Below are 23,122 nucleotides of genomic sequence, written 5' to 3' on the forward strand. Positions count from 1 at the left end.
CTATTCCCTCCATTCTTAAGAGCACAGAATATAGTGCCAGGCAGCCTGGTTTTAAACTTCAACTCTAAGTCATTGAGCAAATTACTTAATATCTCTGTGCCTTAGTTTCCTCATCTGTAAAATGGGTACAATAAGGTTATTATAAAGAACAAATCATTCAATATATGGAAGCCCCACAGGGCAGTTTCTGGCACATGAATATGTGTAACTGTTAATATTCCCACATTGCTGCTCTTTGCAGTTTAATCTGCAAATCCACATATACCTTTCTCCTAGAGCCTAAGCCCAGGAGCCCATGTCATCCTGCCCTCAACAAAGCATCTTGCTGTCCCACTCTTGATTTTCTACAGTACTTAACCATCTCTTCCGCAAGACCTAGAGTTGTCTTGCACTTCCTGTGTCATCCTCTAGCTGTTACGCGTCCCCCATTTCATGGTGTAAATGGAACATTGTAGACACAGGTTTAGAGTCAAACTGTGTGAATTCAAATGTTTATCTCCCTCACCTCTCCTCCTGGCTTCTTCTGCTCCAGTGTCTTTGGCCTTCTTGTTTCTCAAACATTCCTCTGCTTTGGCACATTTGTTCTTGTTCTGTCTGCCTGGAACATTCCTCCCCAGACATCTCCAGGGCTTTCCCCCTACTCCATCCTCACATCTGTCTGACGGCACCAATCAGAAAGGCTTTCCTTGCAGTTAAAATAATGCCCCTTCCCATCCTCTACCCTCTCATCTTGCTTTGTTTTTCCTTATGGTATTTATAATCACTAAACATTCTATTACATATTTACTTGCTTCTTTGTGTGTCTTCTCTTCAGCCTCACTAGCATATAAGCTCCGGGAAAGCTGGAATTTGGTAAAATGGAAATGGTGCTTACCTCATCAGGTTGTTGTGTAGACTAAATGAGATAACATGTATAAAATATAAAGCCTTTATAAATATTAAAAAAAAAGTCTAACAAAATGCTGAGCATACAGCAAATGCTCATTTCCTCTCTTTCCTCATAATAACAAATCAAAAGGGTTGGCATGTTTTACTTCTCTTATATTCCCTGCGACCACTGTCAGCCCCACACTCAGTGTCCCTGAGACCTGAGAACAAATGGAAACTCTTCAATGTTATAGCCATTACTTAGATTTACAGCAAACATCAGCATGTCCTCATTAGATTTTAAATATACTCACTTGTGAAAATAGGAGCATATACTTCCTATGTGCACACAGAGTAAAATTAACTGAAAGTGCTTGTGAAAAGAGATGTTTTAATTAAGTGATTTTTCTAGTCAATCATCAACTCACTTTCATTCATCCATTGTTATTGAACATCTCTCTTCCTGAGCTTAATCCACTCTGTTGCATAAGAGAGTAAGTAGGAAAGACGTAAGAGGAATCCATCCTTCTCTTATGTCTGAGTACATCTTGGCTCAGAGTCATTGCTACGGACACTGATTCCCCTTGATATAACTGAAGATACTGAATATTCAGCAGCATGTTGGCCCAACCTTATTCTGACCCCAAAACGCACCTAGGTAATTACTCTCTCAAATTAAACTCTCAAATAAAAGCTCTTATCTATCTCTTATTTGTCACATTTTTTTCTAATGATAATCGCACACGTGTACACACTCTCATGCAACAAATACAGCCTATTTAACAAGAATCCTGCATTCAAGTTTCACCCAAATTTAAAGTTTTCTAGATCTAGTTTTGATTGGCATCACATAATTAAATAACCAGTTAATTTAAAATTTGAAAGGATAAGTAAAAATATTCAACACATTAAAAATAATAAAGGAAAGAGTCTGGCGATTATGTGAATACAAACATATTGCTCTATTCTCATCCAACAACAGTGAGAGAAGTAGCATCAAAAATAAATCACCTGTTTTTCTTTGTCCACTCAATAGTTTATTCCTGGAACTCAGCTTGTTTGCAGGGCTGCTAACAATATTGTTTAATTGCTTTCATTATTCCCTACTGCCCTGCCTTCGTCTCACCATCCATAGTGACCTTTAAGCAACCCCCACAAATCACCTCTGTGGGGGAACGGCATACATAAACTTTGTTTATGCTCTTTTAACTTTCTTATCTCTAACTCACAAGTCAGCAGAGTATTGAAAAAAAATTAAAGAGTGGTTGCATCTGTATTCTATCCCTACCACTTCCCAGTTAAAACTAACATGACTGCTCTGAAATCTAGTTTCTTCATCTGTGCTTTGGGCATCTACATACAACCTTCCTCAGAAAGATGTCAAGGGGGCACCTGGGTGGCTCAATGGTTGAGTGTATGCCTTTGGCTCAGAGTCCTGGGATCAAGTTCCACATCAGGCTCCCTGCAGAGAGCCTGCTTCTCCCCCTGCCTATGTTTCTGTGTCTCTCATAAATAAATAAATAAAATCTTTAAAAAAAGATGTCAATAAGATTGCTTAAGAGATCATTTAAGTCCCAGGCATTTTTTAAAAATATCAAAATGATGCTTGCTTGCTTTCCTCTCCTTCTTCCTTTTTCTGCCCAGGATATGAAACACCTAAATCTAGAGCACTTTCGCTATGCTGTTTCACTGGCTCCACACTCAAGTATTGAGTTTCCATAACATGCCAGGCACTGACCAAGAGCTGGCACCACACTGATGAACAAAATGCAATTCTTATGCTGAAGGAGATCCTAAACCAAAGGACTAGGTTATAGTCTAATCACATCTAAAGTTATGTTTGATAATCAGACATTTTCCTGAAGAAGAAATAATGCCCAGCCTTCCAAAGGTTTTACAATGTGTATGATTCACAAGCTATGCAGTAATACAATATCCTGTGAATTACCTCATTGCTGAGATCAGTATAGGACCGTGATGCTATCACATCCGCCTACTTGTCTGTCTCCATCAGTGGAACCAAAGGCACCAGTCATACAAGGCACGGTAGGGTCACACACACACAAAAATTATTTCCCTCTCCCAACCGTACTTATCGGGTAATGAAATAAAAGTAGGACTTAGCCATTATTTACTGCTGGTTCCTTCTGCATTCATTTTTCATAGTCTGTTTATTTGGAGTATGTGGTCTTCACAACGGTGAATTAAGCTCCTGTTTTGGTTACTGTTACCAGTGCATTCTATAGTTACATCTGATACCATATTGCACCTTTTAAACAATGAGCTCTTTTTGTAGATATAACCCAGGTTCTGGTAATTTCAGTCATTATTGTTATCTTCTAAAGAAAACAAATTTCATTTAGTGCTGCAGTACCTAATGATTTTAAATGCTTAAAAACTCATATTTATTTCCCACAAAATGGCTACCAATAACTCAGAACAGAAGAGCAATTTTTTTCTTTCCTAGTTTTCATTTAAATTCCAGCTAATACAGTGAGGAAAGCAATTTTAAAGTTGATTTTTGTGTTCAAAATGTATCTTTACAATGAGACAACTTTGTGATATAAAGTCAAAACGAATGGGAATAGTACTCTGAAATGGGCACCTACTCTGGGCCATGGGTTGGTGACAACAAATGTCCATCAGGCCCAATTCTGCTACTATTCTTCAATAATTCCTAAAGAACTTCTGTTTTGACAGACTTTATAAAGACAATAACAAAAAAATTAATGAATAGAGTTTAACACCAATTACCTTATACTTGATTACCTAAACAAGTTATCATAACTAATAATAATAATAATAATAATAATAATACCAACAGGGGCACCTGGGTGGCTCAGTGGTTGAGCGTCTGCCTTTGGCTCAAGTCGTTGATCCCAGGGTCTCAGGATTAAGTCCCACATCAGGCTCCAAAGAGGGAGCTTGCTTCTCCCTCTGCCTATGTCTCTGCCTCTGTGTCTCTCATGAATAAGTAAATAAAATCTTTAAAAAATAATAATACCAACAATAACACCACATAGGTATAACCACAGTAATCTTAGGAATGACAAAGGAAAATGTCTCTATGTTTAGTGAAGATCCAGATCTTTTCTCTTCATCTTGGCCCTTTTGCTTTGCTAGGGATCTAGTCATCAGCTTTCTCTAGTTCCTGTTCCCTGCTTCCCTGGTACTTTTTTGTAGCCATTAGTAATCAGCTGTAGAATTTCTGAGCTTTTCAATTCCCAACCACTTGCATAGAGTCCCCATCAATTGTATATCTACAAATATATCTGTTTATTTTCCCCTGATTTTGAACATGTGCTAGAATTTCAAGCTTAAAACATTCTCTAGATCCACAGATGACTGCTACAGAGACTGAACACAAAAATACCAGCTATAATAATACTATAGTCAGCATGATTCTATCTCCCTCTCTCTGATGTTTGACAGGAAGATAGCAGCTCCAGGCCTGAGTTGCTCTCCCTCCCTAGGTCTCTGCTCTCCCAACTTAGAGGTTTCAGTGCACCTTGGAAATTTCCAAATTTCCCATAGAATGCCTTCTATCCTCTGTGATAAACGTTCCTGAGAAAACAACCTGTTTGCTGCTTCCCTGAAGTTTCATAGTTTAATTGTTCATGGCCCAATTTGGTATGGCTCAGGCAATCACTGTCTAGTGCTCTAGAAAATTATCAAAGTATTTTTAAAGATGTAATATTTCCTTTGATATAGCTGTTTCTTCAGTTGTATTTCTAGTAACTTTATTTTCCACATCAATTTGTTTCCAATTTGTTTTTGTTTTATAGTGATATTAAAATATATAATTGTATCATATAACACACTGTACACCTTAAACCTGGACAATGTTATATGTCCAATACATTTTTTAAAAAAGAAAGAAATAGACATGATCTTAAAAAGAAGACAACTTCTTACCTTATTTAACCTTAGCATTTGAAGACATTCTTTATTGCTGGGTCCTTACTTGGTGCTAATTATTCACCCTTTTTTCTTGCCTATTAACATTAATTTGTAATAATTATCTATTGTTACAATCATTGTTATTGAGTAAAGGAGACAGGTACTTATATGAAAAATCAGATGTCGTCAAATAACAGAAAAAAAAAAAAACCAGTAAGAGCCCTATTTAAAAAGTAGTTGTAATTCAAACCTTTAAGTGGAGGGTTATTTTCAATCATTATGATGAAAAAAATGAATAAAACATTTATAAATTAGTAAAAAATTGCTATTTGCCACATCTCATAGAAATATTAAATAAGAAAATCCCCCAAGTCATTTTACCTGGGAAGCTTCAATTTGGTGAATCAGAAACTGAAAATTCTATCATTTGTTTGTTTGTGGGTCCAATCAATTGATTTTATCACTGATTTGACTAGTCTTACTAAACATTTTAGCAGACTAATAATATAATTAAGGCAATCTTAATATACTTGTTAAGTTGTTATCATTTACTTATAATTGCTACTATATACTTAATATGCTTATGTCATGTTATATACCAAATTATAATTTCATCCCTCATACCAGCATAAATCTTCCAGAAGTTTTATTCACATTTCTTTCTCCTATAGCATTTGAGGTTTTATATAGAGTAGGTGCTCATTAAAATGTATGTCAAAACAAATCATTCGTATTCCCAAATCTACTGAATATCCACTTGTAGGAAAGGTGATTTCCACATCTATAATCAAGATGAAGTCAGCAGTCAGAAAGCAAAAGAATGTAAGTTTTGGTTATGTGGGATTAATTAATTCTGGAAATTGAACATGAAGCATAGTGACAATAGTTAACAGTACTCTACGGTATTTTTGAAATTTGCTAAGAGAGCAGATATCAACTGTTTTCACCACACAAACAAAAAAGTGGTGACTATGTGAGGTGATAGATATGTTAATTAGCTTGATCGTTATAATCATTTCACAAGGCATATTACATCAAAACACCACTTTGTACACCTGAGATATATAAACTTTGATTTGTTAATTATAGCTTATAAAGCTGGGGTGGGGAGAAAAAAAAGAATACAGTAAATCTTCATATATTCTGTTCTTTTGTTTGACTGCAGAACCTCATTCCAAAGAGATGAGCATTTACCATGAACTTAAAGGCACCTTAGAAAGTATCTTTCACCATTTTGCAATTTTGTCCAGTAAAGATTTAACAAACCAAACAGCAATATCTCAATGCCTGTGACAGGCAAAATAATGGTCTCCCAAAGAGGTCCACATCCTAATCCCCAGAAATTATGATTATGTTTTGTTTGTTAATTACTTAACCTTAGAGTGAAAAGATTGTTCTGGATTATCCAGGTGGGTTCAACGTAATCATTTGGGCCCTTAAAAGTGGGAGAGGCAGAAGAGAAGGTCAGAGAAAACAATGTAATGATAGAAGAAGGATCAATGAAATGCAACTATACTGACTTTAAAGAAAGAAGACAGGGTAGGAGCCAAGGAATTGGGGCATCTCCTAGAAGCTAGACAAGGCAAGTAAGTGGATTCTCCCATTAAAAACCACAGAAATGAACACAGCTGACACCTTAATTTTAGTCTAGTGAAACCTGTGGCAGACTTCTGAACTCTAGAACAGTATGATAATAAATTCATCTTGCTGTGAGCCACTAAATTTGTGGTGATTTTTTGGCAGCAGTATAAACCTAACACAATGCCCAGGACTTTCTTTGTAGTGCTAAAAGCAAAAACTTTAATACAGAAATAATTTGACAACTTACTTTTACACATCCTATTTCTTAATGACAATTTAATTGGCCTCCACAATAAATAGACCAAATATTTTCTAATAGTTAACTGAACTCAGTGACCCAATTAAAATCTAAGGCGTGACAGTAAACCTACAGATCAATGCCAGTACATAGTTCCTATTATTACTGGCTCAACTTTTAAAAAATTATCTCTCTCAAGCTTTTATCTTGACTTCACTTTATGCACCATAACTCAGAATGGGTAGTTGATGATGGAGGCTCCTATTTATAAAAATATTTGAGCTAGGGACACCTGGGTGGCTCAGCAATTGAGCATCTGCCTTTGGCAGAGGGCGTGATCCTGGAGTTCTGGGATCAAGTCCCACATCAGTCTTCCTGCATGGAGCCTGCTTCTCCCTCTACCCCTCTCTCTCTCTGTCTCTATCATGAATAAATTAGTAAAATCATTTAAAAATATATTTGAGCTATTAAATTAAAAGAGAAAGACAGAATTGTAACAGCACCATTTTTGCAATGCCCTAATACTGTACCAGTAAAGGTGGGTAGTTGAAAGAAACCTTACAGTGCACGAAACCCAAAATATTTACTAATTGGCCCTCTGCATAAAAAATCTGCCAACCCCTGCTCTAGGCAATGATCATCAATGGTAGCTGATACCTAAAATGAGAGGCAAACAGAGAATCTATGAAGTATCCTTGTGGAAAAAATCAAAACTGATCTAGGCTCCTGGTCAAACTATAATTCATAGGAAACACAAAGGACAAAGGAACATGTAAGATGACACGATTGGGATGTATTTAGCATAGAATAGAACGTGGGAAACTCTAAAGGACAAATAGATTTATTTGACAAATGATTTTTAACAAGAAAAAAAGGAGATAAGATCAGGAAGAGAAACTTATAGATGAAAAACCAAACAGTTGTAATGTGCCAATTACAATTGTATTCTGATTCAAACAACCTTTGGGTAAAAAAACAGAATTATGAAATCATTAAGGAAATGTGATCTTAATATATGTGGGCATTAGGAAGCTATTAACTTGTTTAAATTTTATAACAATGTTATAGTTTTGTTTTAATAAAACTTAAAAGTTGAGCCTTATTGTTCAGATAGTTTTTAGAAGACATAATATGACATCTGGGATTTGCCTGCAAATAATCTAGTGGGGAGGGAGGAAATAGAAAATAGAGGTACAGATGAAGCAAAATTGCCATGATTTGATAATCGTCAAAGCTAGATTATGGGCATATGTGGTTATTATACTATTCCTTCTCCTATTGTGCATAGTTGAATTATCCTTAATAAAAGTATTTTTAAAAATCTTTTCCCAAAGGTCTTGAGGTTCATGAAGAGAATGATTTTGTAACCATAATTTATTTCAAAACCCAATGATACAGAACCCAATGATAAAAATACCAAAAGCAAGCAAAGAATGTCTTATGTTTTTCAATATGGCAGAAATGTCATATTTCATCTGTAAAATGTCAATGAATTCACCTTCAGTAAAAACATAGAGTAAGGGCAGCCCAGATGGCTCAGCAGTTTAGCGCTGCCTTCAGCCCAGGGTGTAATCCTAGAGACCCAGGATGGAGTCCCACGTCAGGCTCCCTGCATGGAGCCTGCTTCTCCCTCTGCCTGTGTCTCTGCCTCTCTCTCTCTCTCTCTCTCTCTCTCTCTCTCTCTCTCTCTCCCTCTCTCTCTCTCTCCCCCATGAATAAATAAATTTTTTTAAAAACATAGAGTAATAAATATTTTAAGGACCAGGACCTACTGTGGAAAACAAACATCTTGGAGAAAACAAGATAACTTTATTTCCTAAAGTACTTTCAAAACCAGAAGCTGAATACAATCATTAACCTTATAATACACCTTGGTTGTACCAACAACATTCTAATCCCAGAAGAACTGAAGACCACAAACAACACTTCCCCATCAAGCAAAGGCAACTTTTGCTTTGGGTATTTGTTATAACACCTCTAGTCAATACTAGTAGCTAGGTAAAAGTTTCCATTCAGCAAGTATCTCTCACCAGACACTATACTAGCTACACAATACAGTTAACTTCCACAGTTCATCCTGGAGACAGGGATTACCATCCTCATTTTATGATGAAAACACCAAGGACAGAAAGATGAAGTTGCAAAATCAGTTAATGACCTGAGATGGACAAAATCAAGTCTGTCTGATTTGAATGCCAATATAATGTCAAAGCAGAAGGCTAGCACCACTACCCTTCAGCCCCTTGCAAATCTTGACTCTGTCCAGAGGTTAGAATCTAGACAAGCTTGACCTTTCTCTGGTGCAAAACAGCTACAAAGGAAGCCCTGATCTTTATGTCTTCCAAAAAGCAAAGTCAGTTCCTGAATTTATATCTTGTCAAAAATATTTGCAAGAACCAGAGACAAGTACAAAGATGTTAACTGAATATTGTTTGTAATCACCAAAAAAAAAAAAAAAAAAGGAAAAAGAAACTAAATGTTTGATAGTAGAGAAATGAATAAATTATTTGTGGTACAAACACATACAAAAATAATATGCAATATTTACATATAACCATTTCCAAAATTACAGTGTTGAGTGAAAAAAGAAGATTGCAAAAGAATGTATGTCTCACATTCATGTAAAAATTTTAAACACAGAGAACCATATTATTTACACATTTTTATGAGTACATAAATACATACTAGATGTATTTTTAAAAACTATATGAGAAAAATGAACCTCAGGTTCAGAATATTTCTGACCTTTGGAGAAGAAATCAAGAGAAAGGTAGGTGGGTATTTTAACTACGCCTATAACATTTTACTTCTTTTAAAAAGATATGAGGAAAATATGCCAAACTGTTAACCTCGGTTTAATATGCATTATGAGTATGTGGATTCTTTTCATAATATTTTCTATGATTTTTCTATTTTTTCTATTTTCAGACAATTTAAATTTTAAATGAAAATAAATACTTTTTCTTTGTATAAAAAGAAGACCTGAATGATTTTACACTCAGTGGGAAAGGAAGAAGGAATTGTCTTGATAAAATTCAGGAGAAAAGAGACATAGAAATATAATTCACCTAAGGCCACACAGCTAATAACTGACAGAACCAAGATTCTAATCTAGATCCGGTTAATTCCAAAGCTACCATATTGTTCTCAAGATCAATTTGGAATTTCTATACAACTCTCAAAGTAGAGATGACCTGCATTCAAACTGAGCCTCCTAGAAACATTTACCTTGTAGAGCCCTTCCTCCTAATCTCACTGTTATAAAATTCATTCCTAAGAAAGTCCTAGAAAAATCAACCTTCAGGGAGGACAAAAATCCAGTTGGTTATTAGCATGAATATATTCTCTTTTATGTGATTATTTTGTATTCTAGAGAGGCATTTGTAATGAATATGCAATCTAATGACATTGAATGTACAGATTGGCAGTTTGGTGTATCAACTCTCAACTTAGATAATTACTTTGGAAGAACTGAAGTAGTGATTCCCACCTTTTTGAAATCTGAGAATTTTCCCGCATTCCTTGAGGTAAAAGGGAGATACAAAGTTACATTTCAGCTTAAGAATTACTAACAAGAGTTTTCATAAAAATATATAATTTTTGTATAATTTATGAATTAATTTACCAACATTATAGACTAAATATATACAAAGTAAAACCTGCAAAGGAATTAACAATAAGACCCAGTTTCTACCAGGCAAATTCATAAGACAAAGAGAGAGGGCAGAGCCAGGATTCAACACAAGCAAAAAATAGGTCTTCAACTCTTGCGTAAACCAAATACCAACTTCTCCAAGGCTATGGACTAGTTTCACTGCTCTTCTTTCTTCCTACTTATTTAAACTTTCGTTCTTTAGTAAGTTCTTTCTCCAAAAAATAAACATGTTCAAATCTCTCCCATCTTACTAAACAAGAAAAAGGAAAGAAAAATTCTTCTGCCTCTATTTCTCTTTGCTCTCATAGCCAAGAACTTTAAGTCTACCTCATACTAATGAGAAAATACTGTTTATTAGTATATTTATTAATTGGTCAATTCATTCACTGAACAAATATTTGAGGGCTTGCTATACACTAGGCACTGTTCAAGACATCCGGATAAACTGGGGAACCAACAAAAATCCTTACCTTTATGGAGCTTACATTCTATCTGACATCAGGCACTGCATAATAAATGATGTGATGTACTTAGAGAGTGCCTAGCACATACCAAGTACTTTACAATGTGTTTGCTCTTGTTGTGGTTATTTCTCTGTCTCATCTACCTTGGCTTCTACTCACTGCATTCAGGCATCCACACTCATGAGTCGGTTGAAATGACTGAGAAAGATAATTATCACCCTCTTTCCAAACAGCCAAATCCACACATTTTTTTCTTCCTCATCTTTTGGGAATCAGGCATCAAGCACACAAAGCTTCTTATCTAAATTTCTCATCACCATCCCTTAACAGGCATTCACTGCCATAACCTTTGCTTTCTTGTATTTGGACCATAAAGCTAGACTGCATATATCTCTGTCTGGTTGCCTTGTAGATCCCTGTCTTGTATGAAACCATCAGTTCTACTAGGAAAGTTGTCCAGGACCTACCATGGTGCCTAATGCTTCCTAGGTACTCAATGAATATTAGACAAATAAAAGTTTGCTTAAATGTTATTCTCTATAATCCTTGCATTTTTGTTTTATGAATGCTCTTCAGGCTTTGCAAGTGAAAGAAACAAAAAGTAAAGCCAATGCACAGACCATCACAGCTGGTCGAGACAAATGAATATAATGTTTTGCTTCTATTTATAAATGGTTTTAATGATTCAATTGTTTTTCAAGATCTCAATAAATAATGGTAGGAGGAACTTTTCTAATGTATTTTGGAATAATTGAAAACACATTTAACCATCCCCATACAAGGATATTTTTCTCCTCAAAACTTAAAATATTTGAATTACTCACTCGCCACCTAATATATTTCTGGTCCTCAAAGATGAAACTAAATTTAGTTCACTATTCACTGGGATCAATGAGAAAAAGCTGATTAGTTGTTGATTACTAAAAAAAAAAAAAAAAAAAAAAAAAAAAAAAAAAAAAAGATAACATTTCAGAAATATTTAAACAAAATAAACCATTATCAGAAAATGGTTGTTTTTCCATCAAAAAACCATAATAATAATAAGAAACATCTGGACTCCTGAGCGATATAACATTGTCCCTTTAAAAAAAAATTAACACAGTGAATAAAAAGCAGACAAAAACCAACCTGTCAAGAAATGGTTTACTCAGTAATGGACTAGCCCTGCAGGGGATTCATTCTGCTTTCACCAGGAGAGCCCTTTGCGTAACAAGAACAAACCATTAAGGGTTTAATGACACTGCAATCCCATATCAGGACACTGAAAAAAGGAGAAAGGATTCTTTTCATCAACTTGCTGCTATTTCTCCCACAGCCACTGCAAGATCTACCATCCATATCAACCTCAAATGGGCAACTGGTTGGGAGATGGGTTTTTCTGACTTTAGCCCTGCCTTCAACTCAGCTTTTCCTCATTTACCATAAGATCTTGAAGAACCCAGCTTTTGGCAAGAATCACTGGAAATCACCGGAATCATCTACTGGGCCCAGAAGGGACAAGTCAGCCTCAGAAACGAAAGCAGATTTCTTCCTGGAATCCCTCTCTGCACACATCGCATCTAAAACAGCTGTAGGAGGACCGAATTTGATAGCCAGCTGTACCGGACTCGTCTACTTTGCAGCGCTGCTGTTTGCATACCCTCTCAGCTGCCCACTTGTCTGCACAAGGCATGATGTTCTGTGGTTGGCACCTGCTGATAAGGGTAATTATAGCATTAGTGGAAGCAAGCATGCCAACTAAGGTTGAAAAACAACTCTAATTACAACTCCATCACTTTACTCCCTCAGAACTCTTTTTTTTTTTTTTTTTTTTTCATTTTACACAGAGCTTACTTGGAGATTAAATGAAATCTGCATCTATTTGAAAACAAGCCCTGAAAGAGTTGTTGGACTAGAGGAGGAAATCACCTTTCAAAATTAAAACTACTCCAGGCTGAGGTGAACATGTGATATTTGTAACACCAAACAGCACTAGCTGAATCATCTTTCAATAGATTTCCATGTATTTTTGTGTGGATAGAATTAAAACAAATAAGAGGAATAATAAGAACAATAGTTCAAGGAGAAATATGAAATCCAGATAGTACTGAATAGAGGCAAAGAAGTCTTAAAATCCCTTTATGCCTACTGACCAATTTAACAGTGACATTGTATATTATATTAATATCCAGAAGTTTAATTTGATACCCAGTATTCAAATATATAACTTTTATATTAATATAGTTATAAAAATGATATCAAATTGTTACATTTACAAAAAAAAAAACATTGTTTTTACACTTAAAAAACAAATTCCAAGGAATGAATATGATAAAGTCCTATTTCACTTTATCACAATTTATGATTTGGGGTATAATTTGAGTATTGGAGATTACTGGATTAAACTGTGCATTAAAAAACTACAAAGCCTAAAAAGAAAAGAGAAATGAAGAGTGTTTCCTGAATTAGAAATCAACAAGGATTGATTTGTTAGACACATCCAGTACTGTGGCCCAGAACTTGAAAACATGGCCTCTAAATACCACTATTAGGACAAGAACAGCTACCCCTTCTTCTCAGTATTGCACTGAGTCCTGCTGCTTCTGCCTGGTGCCAGAATAGAAGCAGGCTCCAGAGAGCTGGGGCAAGGATGGCACACATTGTCCTGCCTTGGTCCATAAAGAACATCAGTAGACCATCTCCTGAGTACTAAAGAGACTGCCAGAAATGTCTTTTTGATTTCTAATGCTGGCATCAAAATCCTGGGGCCAGCCCAATCTCTAAGATATCTCTAAGAAAACTGCAGCATATCTACTGATAAGTAGAAAGGAAATCTAATTACCAAGGTTGATTTAAACAGGCCTCCCCTACACCTCACACATAAAGACACCATGACTCAGATCATAGAAGAAAAGCATTTCTAGATAATGAAGAATATGGCAGCCCTCTCCTTGCTGAAGAAAATCTCCCCCATTATCTATGATGTATGCATGCTTTGTGGTTAGTGAAAATGAAAACTAATGTAATCATTCCCACTGGGGACAGAGTCATGGACTGTCATTGTTCCCTGGGAATAACTTTAACTGGAAGTGATTTCAGGACTCTAACTAAAGCAGGAAAGAGAGTAACAAAGACCACATTAATAAAACAACTATATAATCATTTTACATTCTCAAAAGAAAGAAGAGAGAGGATCTAAGAGTGCTCCCATGTTTTATTATTAACTACATTTTCCCACATTTATCTATTTTGTCTTCAAAGAAAAAAAATCCTCCTATGATTTTTACCATGATGATGCCACAATATTTCTGAGTACAACACAAAATGAATAAGATCCAAAGCCACCTCACAGAATATCTTATTTATTCAGAAGACTAAGTAAAAAGCAGCATTAAACATATTAACTGCTTTAATCACTTCATTTAATCTCTATAGTTTAAGCTTTTTTTTTTTTTTTTACATAAAATACAATGCAAGTTGCAAATAGCACTAGCTTACCCTTAAGAGGGGAAAAAAAAGTCTTACCTTGAAGATTAAAAACTTTTTATCAGCATGCCTGCTACAAGCCTCATTATTTCCTCACTTGCTTGCATAAGTGAGTTGGGGGTATCACTTACAGATGAAATAGAAACTCTTTGTTAACAACTAATGGAATCGAACCTTGATTAAAAGCCAACTCTAAGATTTACAAAACCTCATTATCTTTGTTTTAAAAATTCTGATAATTCAAATCATGGCTAGGAGCATTTGTTAGATTTTTAGAACAAAACTGATATCAAACAGGTCACACAATGTGAGAATAAACACAGGCTTTTGCCATAACTGGTTTTTAACTGAATTACTAATGTTTCAATTAACAAGTACTACAGGGAAATATAGCACCATCATCACCCTTAGTAAATAAGAGGACACAATTACTTTTCCAGATGTCTTCTGTTGTCATGGTAGCCTATTATATCCTCTCTCTCTCTCATATTTTTATTCTAAGTAACAGACCTGTGAGCTATTGAGCCTAACCTATAGTTATATGAAGATTTTATATGTTCCTGACACTCTGCACACACCTGTTGAACAGAATCAAAGAATCAGTATAAGAAGTTATTTAAAATAATACTTTTTATTAAAAGGGTAATAAAATTTTTAGTTCACATAATTGATGAAAACCAGAAGTCATGAATTCCTATCTTCAGAATCATATTCTCCTTTTTCAAATGTTAAATTGACCTTTATTTTAAAATGACATTTCAATGCCTGAAATAAAATTAATCACATTTTAAGTGCACAATATCCATCTTTAGATTAAAAAAAAAAACCCACCACACTAAATATTAGGAAATAAATACTTCAAATTTAATAACATTTTCTGCTAGTTTTTTTGTGAACAAGCAAACAAAATAAACACACCAAAAATTTTACCTGATTATATTTCATTCTGTTGAATTAATGTTTTTAAACATCCTGCTTTTTTTTTACAGATTAATTTTTATCCCTTAGTGATTATCTCTTGAAAACAGAAGGTAACATTATTCATGCTATGAGATACAAGGCTTGTATACTACCCTTTTTAAAAATTAATTTAGTTTCTCTCCCATACAATATGTGTTGTCAGCTCCTCTGGATGTAAAGCATAGGTGTACACACACACACACACACACAAAGCATAGGTGTACACACACACACACACACACACACACACACACACACACCCTGGTGTTCTTAATGACGTCTCCTAAGTTGAAGCGTTTATTGTTCCCTAGGAGCAACAGGAGGGCTCTGCACTCTCTTCTGGAACAGAGTTCTTTCCCCCTAGGCTAAAGGAAAACAGATATTTAATATTTAAATACTAAAAATGCATATGCAACTAAAGTTTTCATCAACTGTACTTGATGCCTGTATTAATTTCACCTGAGTGCTTTTACCGCACTAATGAGACATTGAAGAGAAGCTGACGCACGGGAAAACTGTGTTCTGAACGCGGTGTATGTTCACAGTAGGATTATAAGCACCTGGGATATTCCTGCATGCAAATCACATTCTGCAAACAATTAAACGCACCCATTAACATAGTGGGGGTGTGGGATGAAAAAAGAGCAAGTGTGAAGAGAGTTTAAAAAAAAAGAAAAATGTCATGCCCTTCCTATTCCGCCCTCATTCAGCGGCTGCCGAGTACCTTCCAACGCCCAGACAGACCCTCGGGACACCGGAGTCACAACAATACACTCGGCAACATCTCGCACGCTCTGTTAATTGCAAAACTCTACTGATCCGACAGCGAGCCCCCCGCCTCTCGAACATTTTCTCCATTTTTTTTTGCAAAGACAGCGCAGACGTCAGGAGACCCTCCCCTGGCGGAAGAAAGGGAAGTCGTTCCTTCTTGCCCCTCCCCACGGCCCCCAGCACTTTGCTCAGAAGCCGCCGGCGCGGGCCCCCCGAGGAGGCAAGTTCAGCACCATGGAAAGGGCTCGAGCGGCGCGCGCGGAGGGAGGGACCCAGCGGCGCTCCCGGGCCACTCACCGGCGTCTGCTGCGAAGGGAGTCCCGCGCGCTTCGTGGATCCCTGCTTGGAACTTAACCTTTTCCACGACTCGGCAAACCTGCCCCGGCTGGCGCTCCGGCTGCGCCTGCGGCTCTCCGCGCTGTCGTCGCGCTCGGAGCAGCCCCGCTCCACCTCCGCCGCGTCCCTCCACTTCTTCCCCATGCCCCCGCCGGGCGCCGAGCTCTCGCCGCCGGCTCTGCCTCCAGCCTGCGCGCGGCTCCCGGTCGGCGCCGCCTCGGCCTCGGCGGGCTCCTGCCAGCGCCCCGCGCTCCGTTACCGCCGCCGCCAGCAGGCTGCGCTTGCGCCCGCGATTGGCTGAACCGCCGGCTGGGGCTGCGAGCGCCACCTGCGCCCGAGCCAGCTTCCCTTTGCGCCTCCAAATTGCTCTCCACCCCGCAGGCGCCGCCTCCTCTGGGGGGCACGCGGCCCACGCCCGGGGCTGCTGATGCGCCGCCGGGGAGCCCCCTGCAGTCACCGCGTCCCGCCCAGCCCAGTCCCCCGGGGCGCGGGGACCAACCGCATGCCCCCCCGAGCTGCGGGCGCAAGCCCCTGTTCCCAACACCCGGAGACTCGCGTTGACCTGCAGAAAGACAGGAAGCGTGCAACTTTGTCTTCCTCCCTTTTCTCTCTCCTCCCTTTCTCCTCTTTGCAGCAACAGCTGTCTCTTAAGTATCCTTGGGGGGAGAAGAGCTTCATCTCCTTGTCAGATGCCACACTAATTCCTTCTCACGCTGGCTCGGATTAGCCCACTGGTTCTCAAACTTGGCTGCGCTTTGGAGTTACTTAAGTGTGTGTGTGTGTGTGTGTGTGTGTGTGTGTGCGCGCGCGCGCGCGCGCGCTGATATTCTTCAGAGTCTAATTTAATTTGCCTGGCTGTGGCCTGGGAATCGGGATATTTAAAATCTCTCCAGTTGACTCCTGCTGTTCTAACTGCAATTAAGCGTCTTCAACCACCTGTACTACGGGGACAAGGCAGAGGAGAGTCTTTGGAAGGGAGGAGAAGGTTGATGCTTCTTAAATCGACTCATTTTTCTCTCTAGGGTAGGAGTGGTGGGGTATTCAGTTTACCCTCGCACTCCCGAGGCCAGGGTGCTACAGCAGTGAATGCTTAGCGAGGATGATGTGTGAGCTCCTGTGTGTTGAATACTCTCTGACACCTCATCCTTGGTTCATCTTTCTGCCTATTGCTCATTAGAGGGCAATCCAGCAGTCTCCCATCAGTTTTGTGTCAGTTATTTTAACAGACTGAGCTGTCCTCGTCGTGTTCAGGAATTTCCTTGATCAAATGAGAGAGGGCCAGGGTGGGTGTGACAAATTTACAAAAGCTGAAACAATGGCTTTACTCCTTATTACAGGGAAGAAGGCCTGAAATCCCTCCTGGTTGAAAAGAGCTGTCTGGTTGCTGATCTGCAGCAATGGCAACATATGTATTTTCATTTCCTTCTGAAATGGAGCGTTCTCCCTTCGGTGTAAATAAGGCCAGGTCTTCCAAGAGGAGAAGGTAGAAAGGGATTAAGAGGAAGGGAAGAGGTTGAGAAATGCTGTAGGAAAATGTGTGTTGTGGTGCCAGTTGTGAAAATCATTATCTGAGTGGTGAGTGGTTGGTCTGATTAAGCAGAGGTTTTGGAATTGACTAGTTTTCAGAGAGGAATACAGAGCTCTAAAACCCCACAGCTGTACACGTGTGTGTAGTGCTACATTAATATTAATCCTGTCATTTTAAACCAAGAGACACACGGGGCACACTTTCCACCTTTTCAAACAACCCTCTGTGTCCAGAAATCACACACCCATATTAGACAAAATGAAGCTCTAAACAATGTTTGGAACACACAATGCCATTTAATGAGAAAACCACAGGCTCCATTTTGCATTTCCTCGCCTGCTATCTATGTTCATGGATTTGAAACTATTAGTGCCATTTCGTGGAAATATAATAGTTCAGCCCCAATTTCTCCCCCTCACAAAAATAAATCAAAATGATTTCTCAGAGTTTACAAATCAGACAGGTATGAGAGCTAAATGTCAATTAGGGAGTAGAAAAAAAAAGTCAGAAAATTATGATGTAAATGTTTGCCTTTTCTTTAATTGTCAAGAAAGGGGAAATATATGTGAAAACTTCCCTAGGAGTTGAAAGGCTGATATGCTAACCTAGATGCCTTGATAGTTTATTTTTTAGATATAATGATGAAAGCTCTGCAAAGGAGCTAAGGGGCTCTCACAGATGTATCAAGGCAAGAACACTCATGTCACAGAGCCACAAGACCCTGGTGTTTACCCACATCAGCCCATGAACAGGGACATAAGAATGCTATCAAGAATATCCATCACAAAGGACAGCACTAGGATATCCAAGAGTATTCAGAGCCCCCAATGAGGTTATATATATATATATATATTTAGAAAAGTTCAATGAATAGTGATTATATCTGTGTTTTCTTATCCTTTCATCCTAAAAATGAGCCTATTGCTGTTGTCTTAAAGCTGTTTTTAAAGCCTTGTTTGAAGATGAACTCTGCATTTTATTTTTGCACTTAACAAGTACCAAAAAATTACCTGGGTACTGTACAAAAGGTTAAATTAGATGTGATTACAGCTAAGCAAAATATTGACCCTCCCTCTTCTGATGTTCATTTGTCTTTTTCCAAATTTTCTAATAGCTAGGAAGTGGAAAACTACATTGAAAGTCTATCATTTTTATTACAAGTTAGCAGAGAATGGCAGCATCAAAGCTAAGAACATGTTGAAAATCACCAGCGTGGAAATTCTGGAATCAAGGCTAGAAGCCATTTTCAGAGCAACTTAACTTTACTGAGAGTCACTGCAATGGCAAAGGTGAGTGTAAATACATCAAAAAGGCTATTGAGAAGGATGCCATCAATCCTTTTTTTTTCCTCCATGGTTTCTATGCATTAAAAAATGTGAATATTAGAACAAGATTAAGGCAAAAATTACTTATATTGTTATATAATAGATATTCTACATAAAATTAAAATGCAAATATATAATTCTTTATGTATGAATCAATCAAAATGTAATATAGTGAAATGTTCTGAAAAGTGAGCTTTAAATAGTATTCCAAAAAAATTCTCAAGAAAATATCAAATGCCAACAGTCCTCCATACTCTATGAACCTTACATGATCCAACCAGACTGTTGGATGTGTTGAGTGTATAATCAGAAGAAATACTCTTCAAAACCCATTTGCCCTGAGTTACATGGTTATGAACTTTACTGCAAAAGAGTTAATAGGAAATATCTTTTCCTTTGGTTATGTCCAGAACATGGAAACCCACGGGCCTACCCAGGGACCAAAAAGATTGAGCAAAGTGCAAGAGGGGATGGTAAACACAGAGAAAGTGAGGAAAACTATAAATCCATGTTTGTTCCAAAATCTCTCTTACAGAATAAGAAAATGTCAACTATATTTCATCAAGGTTAACACTCCAAATTTTTCACATTTTAAGCACTCTCAAATCAGGATGCTTTTGATAGTGGATGGTATCTCAACTTCAGTATAATACTGAATTACACTAAATCACAGAGTTGGGTGGTGAATTAGATGCTCCTAAGTGTGACCTTAGAAATCCAACAAGTCATTATTCACCCTTTGCCTATACATTCAGACTTCAGCATTAGATATCTTTTTTCTCATTAGCAGGACATTTCCTTATTAAACAATTTTAAGCATTAGGATGCCCATCCTTATAAATTAAGCTGAAATCCATGCCTCCATCTTTATTTTAAACTCTGGAGTCACACTAATTTAACATATGTGCTCTTCCAAGTGATTATCATCAGGTATTTGAAGATGGCCTCTACAACTCCCCTAGAATCTCTCTTCTCATAACCAAACAATGTCTAATTCCTTCTGTCACGTCCTTACATACACAGGGGAGCAAAGTCTGAATTGGCATTCTTGTACACTAAGAGAAATTTTTAAATGTGCCTGTTAAATGAATTTGGGGTCAATTGCTTTGTGAATTCACTAAAAGCATAGCCACTTTGACTAGACTCATGGAAAAGTAGGCGTAGTCAGTGCCTATGAAGCTGGAGACAGGATGTAGAATCTACATTGAGTCATGAGTAGATTCCCTTCAGTAGACATGAGGCTGAGCCTCACACAAAGCCAAACAACTGTGAAAGTTGAAACAATTATTCCTGTAACTCGAGCAAAAAATCTCCCAAAGCCCACAACTATTAATCAAGAAAAGGAGCAGTAGGGTTATACTGGTTTATGCAAATTGGTCATCTATGTGGATGAAATTCTCTGGATGATAGCTTCCTGAAAAATTATCCTCCTTCTTAATGAAAAACAATCATATATCTTCTGTGAATTACCTACTGACAAGCCTTTCTGGTTACACACCCCATCACATCCTCTCTGCAAAGGCCAATGCAGGTCAGAGAATCTAGCTACAGATCTGCTTTCTTTTCTTCCTCCCTCTCACTCTCTTCTGTCTTGTCCTTCTCCTCTTCTCCTCCCCCTCCCTCTCTCCCTTCCTTTCTTCCTATTAATTTTTCTGTAGACTATAGAAAAAACAAAATCCTCCAATTATCCAGGCTTCCTATACTTTAAACACTATTATGATTCATAGGAATGTGTAGTATAAACCCTCCTTATTTTTCATTGATGCATTTACATAAATGTATATATATGTATATATATGTATATATATATAATAGTTTCCCCTCTTTCTAAGTTTATACATAAGACAGTTTTCTGAAATTTTATTTCAATAATAAGAGATAGTGACTAAAGTAAATGGTATAAGAATTATAAGGGTAAGCAATAATAGAATTAAAAATAACACAACCATTATAATTGGGGAGAGAAGGAAGAGAGAACAAAACAGGGAAGAAAAGAAGATGTAACTGAATTAAATTCCCACCTATTATAAGATAATGTATAAAGCAGATGAATAAAAAAATTCATAAATACTCCCAACAGAATGAATAAAATTCTGTTATACAAAATTCAAGCAGATAAAAATACCAAGTGTTGCCAAGGATATGGAGCAACTAGACCTCTCATACACCACTGGTAGAAGGATATTGGATGACCCCTCTGGAAAACTACTTGGCAATACCCACTAACACTAATGATATTTCTACTGTGACCCTGCAATTCTACTCCAAGGTAAATCTTTGGGTATATACCCCAACAGAAATGGATGCATATGATCAATAAAAGACTGCAAGAATATTCATAGCAGCACTATTTGTGAAAGTCCAAAACTAGAAACTACAAAAATGTCCATCAAGGGCAAAATGGATACATAAATTATGGTATATTGAAAGAATGGAATACTATTCAGCAATGAGAGTGAATGAGCCATTATTACATGCAAAACCATGGGTGACAACAATAACATGGTGTAGACAAGACAACTATTTTTTAAAAAGAACAAAGTAGGAAAAAACATAGAAGTTGGCTTCCCCAAGATTGCTCTGCTGTTATCATTAAGATCAGTATCTATTTCAAAGAAATAAAACTGGTAATTATATCTTACATGATGGATATACTTTGTGTGAAAAGATAAATCAGAGGGTCAATTACTAGTAATATTTCAAAGACAAGACATTATACTTAAACCAAAAAATAGACAATAAATATAATCTGTTTAAGTTCAAACAAGATGTTTAAGCTTAACTGACTTTTCAGCTGGTAGAAGATCCAGCTATCCCTAGGAGGGACAAAGAAATTGGTTGTTACCTATTTAGAAAGGTTAAATTTTGGGGTTTGGGGCTCAGTGGTTGAGTGTCTGCCTTTGGCTCAGGTCGTGATCCTGGAGACCCAGGATTGAGTCCCACATCGGGTTCCCCACAGGGAGCCTGCTTCTCCCTCTGCCTGTCTCTGCCTCTCTCTGTGTGTGTCTCATGAATAAATAAATAAAACAAAGAAAGGCTAAACTTTTCCTCAAACTCCTTTACTTGGCATCATAGATGCCTGCACTTTTACCTTTACAATTTCATTATTTTTGCTTCTTTAGAAATGCAACTCCTTCTATGGTCAGTAATCAAAATTTGTCACTCATTTTCCACCTTTCTGAGGTCAGGATTTTTAGATGTGTAGCAAGAACTCTAGGATATTGGTAGAGAAGGATATATAACACAGCTGTGTCAAGGATAGAGGCAGAATCCAGTGTCTGGGGGGTTCTAAAGGTAAACTATTGTTTCCTTCCTGCTCTTGAATTACAACATTAAAACAGAAGGCAACCATTTGTGCTGAAGTCCAATTATTTCTGTTTGTCCCATATAAATGGCAGGAAAACATCAAAGATCACCTTAAAAAGGAGCACACAATTTCAGAGGAAGGGTCTAAGTATTAGGGGAAGTTACTTTTTTCTTTCTTTTTTATTTTCTTTTTCCTTTTTTTTAAGATTTTATTTATTTATTCATGAGAGACAGAGAGAGAGAGAGAGAGAGGCAGAGACACAGGCAGAGGGAGAAGCAGGCTCCACGCAGTGAGCTGACATGGGACTCGATCCCAGGTCTCCAGGATTATGCCCTTGGCTGAAGGCTGTGCTAAACCCGGATAGCTGAGCTATCCAGGCTGCCCTCTTTTTTATTTTCAAGAAAGTATGAATTTCTCAAAGCACCATGCAGGTCAAGGAAAATATTTAGCAGTATCCTAAACATTAGATCTAGCACTTAGACATGCTTAGTTTCCTAAATGTAGGTGCATTAAATGGCCTTATGAAACTAAATTTTAAACTGCCCATTTGAACAATTTTGTGCAATTTTGTCCTTTTGTGCAGAAGTACAAACAGTAATGCCTGGTCCATTACAAAACAAACTGAAAAGGAGACATGGAAGTGACAGTGCAAAATTTCCACATCTCTTAGTCACAGTTTCTATTCATACTGGAAGAATTGTGATTTTTGAATCTGAGCATATTAG

At 37.4% G+C, this 23,122-nt stretch overlaps 1 protein-coding gene across 12 annotated transcripts in view; it reads right to left on the reverse strand.

Annotated features, from left to right (window-relative positions):
• Positions 1-23,122, reverse strand: part of TRPM3 (transient receptor potential cation channel subfamily M member 3) — an 862,465-nt gene that overhangs the window by 750,137 nt on the left and 89,206 nt on the right. For 4 of the 12 annotated variants that reach the window (XM_072762551.1, XM_072762549.1, XM_072762548.1 and 1 more), the window contains exon 1: positions 16,199-16,457. The exons of 2 other annotated variants lie outside the window; for them this stretch is intronic. In XM_072762551.1, coding sequence (XP_072618652.1) covers positions 16,199-16,381 — 183 coding nt within the window. In that variant the 5' untranslated portion in view covers positions 16,382-16,457. Of the gene's footprint in view, positions 1-16,198; positions 16,471-23,122 lie in introns of those variants that run through there. 6 more of the 12 variants (XM_072762484.1, XM_072762476.1, XM_072762449.1 and 3 more) reach the window with 3 other exon arrangements.

The sequence above is a fragment of the Vulpes vulpes genome, chromosome 1 (genome assembly GCF_048418805.1).
Source record: "Vulpes vulpes isolate BD-2025 chromosome 1, VulVul3, whole genome shotgun sequence".
NCBI lineage: Eukaryota > Metazoa > Chordata > Mammalia > Carnivora > Canidae > Vulpes > Vulpes vulpes.